Here is an 8,867-nt window from a genome sequence, read left to right on the forward strand (position 1 = left end):
TCTATAAATCCAAAAGATTTGCATTTACATCACTCATTGAAAATGTACAGTTGCCTGTTGTAGCTCCTTGTAAACAAACATAGCTTTACCAGCAGTCAATAGATGTCAACATGACAGTGGAGTGTTGTGTGTATCTGTCACAGATAGTGTCATGCAGGAACCGTGAGGCCCCTTTCTATCTCACCAGAGTTGTCACTGAGTGGTTCAGCAAACTGACTGAATGAATTGTGTTCAATGACAGAGCAAACAGCTCTTGTGTGGCGAGAACAAGACTTGTGTTATTTTACTCTATTGTAAATATGAACTGAACATTAACATTGAGTCAATTCAACCGCTCGCCTCAGCATCACTCCAGTGATTACTGAATATTGTTTGTTCAGTTTCTTTTATGAATCACTGAAGACATCTTGCTGTAGAATTATTTCCGTTGTGGACCTCATGTGGAAGCAAGACAAGGTTAGTAATATCATGGTACAGTTTAAGTTGCATGTCTATGTTATAAGAAGTGACAAAAAGTCAAGTAAACGTTTGACAAAAAATTAATTTGTAACTTTTTATAATAAATTATTAATTAAAGTTATTTGTAAAGCAATAATGCCAAATATTTGATGGTTCCAGGTTTTCCATTGTAAGGATTTGCAGCTTTGACTTCTCTTATATTTTGCTGAATAAAACAAGACTTTTGATCATGACTGGCTAAACTTGCTAGGGGGCCCTGGGACAAAAATGTGTTGTTGGACCCCACTGAACATCCAGCAGAAATCTAGAGGTTAAATTATTAGTTGAATTGGTTAGTTGAATAACAGATTACAAATATTTTAGAAATATATACACTTCAGCACAATACAAACTAAAATATGAATGGCCGTAAAACTAAAACAGGGCCCCTCATCAAGACCAGGGCCAAGGTTAGCACAATGGCCCCAGGATAGTTGCCCACTTTTCCCATTGGTGATCCAGCCATGCATTTGATGATATCACCATGAGCTCTCAGAAATGTTACTGTTTTCTGGAGAAAATAATCCTTAATTGCAGTCTACTCTAAATGGGCTGCAGCAATTACTGATAGAAACTGATTATGAGTTACTGTTCGTGAAGTTTCAAATGTCTTTATACAGTTAAAGTGTGAAATTTTGCTCATGGCACACTGTTCTTTGAGCAATTTTCAAATCTGTATAGTAAATACCTGCACTGGTGGCTGTGAGCCAAGTCGTTGATTGAAGACTTAAATGCTGTTTTTCTTTTCTGCCACCAACTTTACACACTCCAGACAGATACTCCATCACTCTCTTATCCAGAGTGGTTGTCACAAGCGTCTCTTAGAAGCACAGAGACTAGTCGACACTGGACTATAACTGTTATTACTGCCATTTTAAATCTAAGCCTGTTAGTGCGCGTCTTTTTTTTTTCGTTTGCTGCATTCAGCACTAAATACAAAATTTACATTCTGTACACAGGCTTATTATCTTGGTTTGAAGGAGAGAGCCAAGTGGTGGTGATCTATATTAGCTGAGGCTATTATGAGGCAGTGGGTTTTCCCAGGCAGCCGGTGAGACGTGTTGCTAGGAAACATACCTAGAGATCGGGGGTGGAGAACTGGTTTGATGAGGAGGGAGAGTTCCCAGTTCAGCTTCACATGGAAATAACTAAGAAGTGCCACAGGCATGCTATCCCAATTGCAGAATATGGTTTTGAGCAGGTTAATTAAATCTTTGTAATTTGATCTTTTTGATCTCATGCCTATATTCTTTAACTGCTTCAGAAGTATTTCTTGTGGAAGCATCACATTTGTTTTTTCATGCCCACCAATATGATGGTAAACTCTTAACTCAAGACTCTTCTGAGAACAAGGGACTGTTTTCATTACAGTTCTGACTATTAAATGGCAAAATGTGATTAACATCAATGTGTGGATTTTGTTTTCAGAGCAAAATATATTTATTATTATTGTAATATGATATATATTTCTAAAGCATCAAGGTAAACAATGAGCACAATTATTATTATAAAGGCTGTGAAGACAAGAAAACCTGTGAAAACCTCCAGACAGAGGAACATATTTCATCACTTTCATTTTAAATTCAAAAGCCTATATTTCTTAAATTCTGTGTGATTAAAATTACTCTATCAATACTGATATATTTTCCCTCTCAGAGAGCTGCACAGCATGGTTGATAGATGGGTGGTGTAAAGATTTTGGTTTATTGAGGAATGCTGAAGGCATCTTCTCTAAAGCAATGCTGCCCTCGTCTGGATAATGCTGACAATGCATCCTGCCTGCCCCATCTCACTTCCTGGATGAATAATTACCAAAGTGACATAAACCTTTGGCTTGTGTATATAATCATTTTAAGGTCCACAGTGTCTTTGCACCAGTGAACTGAAGGAGCAGTTATTTAATGGTTGATAGAATTTTAGAGTTGAAATATCCCTGCTTACAAAATCTCATTTCATGACTCTCATTATGCCAAATTGCTGTATCTTAAAGACCACAATAGGAAACAACAGAAAGAGTATATTTAACCGCTCTGCGGCTGATGGTGAGGCCAGCAGAGTATGCCTCTAACAGACAAGTAACATCTGATCTTTCCGAGGATGTAATCAGAAGCAGAGGTGTAAATCTGCCCAGTGAAGGAGAGAATTAAGATAATGTAACTAGCAGCAGTGAAGCAGAAGTCCAGGCTGGTTGTATTTTTTCCTCAGACAGCATGCTGTCTGCAGGGCTGCCTCCATATCTCGTGGACTGTCAGGGTTAAACAGTAATTGGCCAGATGGGACCACACAGAAAGGAATGTCTAATTGCTAAGAAACATATTCTCCTCCTTGGGCCTTGCAGGTAGACAGATACCTTGAGATATTTATGGGCTAACGATATTTGAAATTTGAGTTGACTTCGCTGTGCAGAAAGATGCGTGTGCAGAGTTTGTTTCTGCTGAAAGGGAAACTTTCTCTGTGCAGACCTTAAATCAGAGTTGAAGGCTTGTGTGCACCAGATGATATTGCAACATCACAACTAGTTTGGAAGTCAATCATGATCCAATGTGCATCACACACAAGTGTATTGTGGGAACACGAAGCCTTCAGTGCACATACACCCGGAAAATGAAGTCATCTTGCATAGTTGTCAACCTTTTGAAATGAAAGATATTTTCATAAATATGAAACGTGTAATTTTCAGAATTTTTAGCTAGGTAATTTGAGTTTTTCTGTTGAAAAATCGTATTGGATATAAATTATTCCAAGCAGAATGTATTTTATATATCTTTAAATATTTTTGGAGATGATGTTTAACGTAAGATCTATATATCCTTTGATTATCACACTTATTACATACACTATTGCCTGTTAAAAAGTAAATTGTTGGGTTAAGTTCTTTATAGAGGCCTAGCATTATGCAACAGCTATATGTGGGTTTAAAATATTTTCTTAACATCCATAAGTTGTCAAAAAATGACAAAGTGGATTTTGAAACATTTAATAAGAGTGGTAAGGAGATTGTTGAAAAAATGCCCATTATTCATAGATTTAAACTCTTGAAACGGGTTGAGAAAAAGTGCAGAGCTCAGCTAGAGATCCTATTATAAATGCTTCTTGCGGTGGCTATGTCTTTGCCATCTTGAAGAATAAAGACCATCGAGTGTAGAAAGGATGCTCCCAGGCCAGACAGTTCCTCTGCCTGCCAAGTTTCACATCACAGCACTTCAAATGTCTTTAATCTCCTGCACAGTCAGAGCTCCTGAGGAATTAACTGCAAAGTATTCCGCAAGACCAGCTTTTATTTTCACACACATCACTCTGCACCCAGGCTGAACATTAATTAACACCTAAACTGTGTTGTCTGTTTGGCTTTGTTCTTCCACTGGGGGGAGACTCTGAGAAAGACAAGCCCCTGGCTATACTACGGGATGATTTTGTTTACACAGTCAGAATTAATGACATTATCTCTTATGATTTTATTGGCTTAAGTGCGTCTAATAGTCTGGAAATTACTTCAAAGCAATAAACAGTTGTGTAAATCATAGTGCCACATCCAATGTTTGCACAATACAAGCCTTATTAACCCCGAGGGTCTTTGTTGATTCCAGCTAGTATTTAGCTGTAATCCCAGAAGTAAAATGTGCTGATACATGAATGGAGAAGTAGCAGTATGGGTTATACCCGTCACCCGCAGCAGTGGTTTTCTCAGCTATCAGCCTGAATGGGCCTGCGGTAACTTTGCCCTGCCTCTTTGACCCTGCCGTGATTGACTTGATCTCCCAGAGAAAAGCTCCCATGACCTCAAAAAGCTTGAGGAAACAGGGGATGAAGACAGACATGGCAGCGCAACAATAGACACCACTCCCAAACACACAGTCAGCATGTTTGAATTATTACTTTACAATGACACGGGGGCTTGAGGTTGCCATGTCGAGCCACATTTGACATCTCTGAAAATCTGAGAGGAAAAAAGATAGGAGAACTGTGATTAATGGCGCCTTCAATACAACATACTCCAAATGTCTGGTCTGATGTCTGCTTATTTGTAATCAACCCCAATACACAAGCACTTACAGTGATAGAATTATAACCATAAAAATCAGTATAGCACTTTAAAAAACGAATTATTATTTGCCTAAATAATATAGCCTAATAGATTGTGTCAGGCTGAGTTAAATTGTTTCAGATTCAGTTGTCTAGCCAGCAGTCAGCAGTAATTTGCTGAACTGGGTGTCCGACACCTGACAGGTTGTGTTGTTTTCATCTGGGGGTTAAATGCCACTTCCCCCCAGTGGAGTCCACAGCTTGCCGCTTATGTACAGCCTGTGGTCGGGACAACACCTTGGAGCCAAACAATTACATCAAGGTCATGGAGAGGAGGAATGTTCTGCCGATTAGTCCAGCAGCAGCCTGCACAGCCCCCTTCAAGCGGGATGGCAACAGACCTGAACGGCAGAAGCGATCTACATTCAAATCAAAATCTGACTTGTTGGCTTCACTTGTAGCCTACATTTTAATTTCCTAAACACGCCACAGAAAGAGCTTTAGGCCTATACCTTACAGATGCAGAAAATCTCTGGAATATTAGTCTGTGGCGGTGGTGGTTGTGTTCAATTGTAATGAGCCTTAAACAAACCTGATAGGACGACTGAAGTATCGGTGAGCTATTATCGTCTTTTCCACTTTCCGCTCAATCGAAACTCGGATCATTTGCCAACCAGAGATCGGCTCTAGAAAACTCCAGGGCTGGCATTGTAGACTACCTTTGACCAAATTAATGCAATTTATGTTGGAGCAAAGTCTTAATTCCTTTAGTAGGAGCTCCATATCTTTACTGTAGTCCTATAAGAAATACAGACTTATACATTTTAACTCTAACGTTGCTGTACTTTCAATTATCTTATTCTTCCACATTATTTTAATCTTAGACCATTTCACAGTTATTAAGCAATAAAAGTTTAAGGTTAATGTAATAGAATGACGTCATAACAAATTAGACCCGGTTTTATTACAGGGTTGATATAATATAGCCTGTTTTCACTGGAAGCCTGCTGGGGGTGTTTTTTCCACGAGTCACTTGTTGACATTAAACCGGCGGCACTTGTGATGTGTTTATTGCAAACGAATTTCTTTTAAGAAAAGGTGGCTTTTTACATACACACACGGGCTTTAATTGTGCGTAATTACGCACGGTCTATAGTTAAGCTATAAATCACTAACGTGCCTTAATTTCAACATTGCAGATAAATGCAGTATCGGTGCTCATATGGAGATTGGGTCAATACAATTGGGCTGTAGTAGGACAGAAAAGAGGGGTGTGACCATCCCAAAAGTTTTCTTCAATGGGCTACCTGTAGAGTCTCCGAGCGCTGCGCATAAATACTCCTCCCTCTGGGGATGAGTTCAGTCCTGAAGGAGAGACACACAAACGAATTTAGGTTTGGGGAATCTGGTTAGGGCGGATTATGAACGCTTTTGGACACCAACCATCTAACCAGCAGACCAGCCCTATTCAGCACCATAGCGCGCAGGAGATCCTAGACATGGCCGTGTACTGCGACAATTACGGTGTGTACCAACAGAACCTCCACCACCATCACCCTCAGAGGCCGCCGACGCACCCCTCCGGCTACGGCCTCGGAGAGTACACCTCACCGTCCACGAACCCGTACCTATGGCTGAACGGACCCAGCATCAACTCCTCTCCTTATCTTCCCGGAAACAACGGCACGTCCTATATTCAGTCTGGATACGGGTCGAACCAGAGGCAGTTCTTACCGCCTCCGACCGGGTTTGGCGGGGCAGACCTGGGCTGGCTGTCCATATCCAGCCAGCAGGAACTCTTCAAGATGGTCAGACCACCTTACTCTTACTCAGCACTGATAGCGATGGCCATACAGAACGCCCAAGACAAAAAGTTGACTCTCAGTCAGATCTATCAGTATGTAGCCGACAACTTCCCTTTCTACAAGAAGAGTAAAGCTGGATGGCAGAATTCAATCCGCCACAACTTGTCACTGAACGACTGTTTCAAAAAAGTGGCACGGGACGAGGATGACCCCGGTGAGTCTGGAATATTTCCCCCAAATTAAGTTAATTAACTTAGTTAAATTAAGTTTTATGTTACATATTTTTATTGAATCTGCTTCACGGCTTGAATCATGTTGATGCTGCTTTTTATTGATAAAACTAAATAAAGCTGAAACAAGTGGGGTCATTCCCGCTCATGTTCTGTTTGATTAGATTTTAAAGATGATTTTTTTTAAAATGTCGTGTTCAGGGAAAGGTTGAGCTAAAAGTTTGTCATCCATATTTAACCCTGGTTTTTGTTTCTTATCTAGGTAAAGGAAACTACTGGACGCTCGACCCCAACTGTGAGAAGATGTTCGACAACGGGAACTTCAGACGGAAGAGAAAGAGGAGGGCTGACAGTACCGGAGCTGAGAGCACCGCTCTCCCGGTCAAGTCAGAAGACGGCCCGCATAAGCTCTCCGACACATCCAGCCTTATGAGCTCCTCCCCGCCCAGCCTGCACGGATCCCCGGCCTCCACGGAGCCCAAGTCGTCCCCGTCTCCGTCCGCGGAGCACAGCCCGTGTTTCGGCACCTTCGTGTCCAGCGTGAACTCGCTACTGGCGGGCAGCGGCAGCACAGACGGCTCCCGGCCCGGGGAGCGGGACTACGGCTCATCGGCGCATCTCGGGGGATTGTCTCAGACCAGAGAGGGCATGTCCGGACTGGGCTCCTACTCGCCCACTTTAATCTCTTCTGTGAACTCTGACAACAACAGAATGAACTATTACACATCAGTTCAGAGCCTCTCCAATCATTTTAGTGTTAATAACCTCATATACAGCCGGGAAGGAACAGAAGTGTAGACTGTCTTTGTCAATGTTGGGCTGCTTACAGAAAAAGTCATTTATTACTCATTAGCCTTCACATTTCTTTAGCCTACTGTTTTTAGGCTATGTACTTATTACTCATGTTCTGGTTAAGTAAGCCTCATTGTAAAACTAGCACTGGAACTGAACTGGTAGGGTTTTTTTTAACTGGGCCAATATATTTCAGTGTATCAGAAAGGAATATTCATGGTTATAAACTGTCACTTCTGCATTATGGTTTGTTCACACTAGTGCAACAAACATTGCAAGCAGTTTATTTGTAGAAAATGATACAACTCACAAATCAGCCTATGGACATCTGAACTGATGAATTTGTAGCCTACTTTATTTTTTATTGTAGCTGCTTGGTTGGGCCAATTCCTGTCTTAAAGAAGGAGACCTATGTACAGAAATTATTTTCATAAGAAGATACATTACATGTGTTTTAGACTAAATTGTGTTTTGTGTTTTATTTAAACTCATGTCGATGTTTGAATAAAAGTCTTTTATTTTAACTTCATGACTGTGAGGCTTGTGTGTCATTCCCCCTCTTCCATCTTCATAAATGTTGGATTAATGTTGAACTAACCATCAAGGCCACTCAGTAGACTGTGTAATGCATAAGCTACTGACTTCTAATTTAAATTGTTTTAAGACATATGTTATGTATCTCCTATTGGTCTTGGTCATGAAAGTAATGTCATAACACTTTCATGTTCTTATAACATTTCTATTGAGGTGAACAGAATGTTTAATAAGGTCCCTCAATAGTGGTTCTATTGTTTACTTTATTCTGTTATACATTAAATGTACCATTAATGAATGAAATTGTAACTAAGCACAACAGCACCATCTAAACCCCATTTCTTTGTAGATTTCTAAGTGAAATCGGCTGTTTCAAATATGAGAAACCATGCTATGCCTTCTGTCTCTCACAGAGCCTCAATAAAGCCCCAATGCCTGACAAATATTCAGATTGAGGCCTTTTTGGTATTCTAAGAATGTGGTAAATAAACCAGTATAAATGCTTTAGAGCCTGTCAAGAAATCTGAAGTCAAGTGGCTGTAAGCAGTAAAGTGTGTAAGACAGAGACATTTTCCGCTTGTCACTTCCAATAGCCCAATTTCAACATGCAATCAGACCTTTAACTTACTTCCACAAGGTTCAGAAGTTCAGCTTTTTGTCTGGGCTGGATTTAACTCAGACTGCGCCTGTTTGATGTTAACCTGTTTGCTGAATATTCCACCTGTCTCCATCTATTCCCAAAGTCTTGTCACGCAAAACACTGTCAGTTTCGTGTGTGTCTGTGTGAATCCTGTTAATGGGATTTGTTTTGTTTTGTTGTTTTTGAATAGGGAACCACTGTGGAAGAGCATCCGCTGAATTGTTCAGCCAGAGAGTTCAACAGCATGTAATGATCTTTTGTTGTGCTTGTGACCCAGGGGACACAGCAGAAAGGGAGAACATATTAAGCAGCCCATGTAGAGGAAATGTCCAAGGGATTTAACAC

General features: G+C 40.6%; 1 protein-coding gene across 1 annotated transcript; it reads left to right on the top strand.

Moving 5' to 3' along the window:
* Positions 1-5,942: 5,942 nt before the first annotated feature.
* Positions 5,943-7,639, top strand: foxi1 (forkhead box i1). Its single transcript, XM_046069632.1, has 2 exons — positions 5,943-6,540; positions 6,819-7,639. Exons 1-2 carry the CDS (start codon positions 5,943-5,945, stop codon positions 7,352-7,354), a joined length of 1,134 nt encoding a protein of 377 aa, XP_045925588.1. The 3' UTR covers positions 7,355-7,639.
* Positions 7,640-8,867: the final 1,228 nt, after the last annotated feature.

The sequence above is a fragment of the Micropterus dolomieu genome, linkage group LG14 (genome assembly GCF_021292245.1).
Source record: "Micropterus dolomieu isolate WLL.071019.BEF.003 ecotype Adirondacks linkage group LG14, ASM2129224v1, whole genome shotgun sequence".
NCBI classification, from domain to species: Eukaryota; Metazoa; Chordata; class Actinopteri; order Centrarchiformes; family Centrarchidae; genus Micropterus; species Micropterus dolomieu.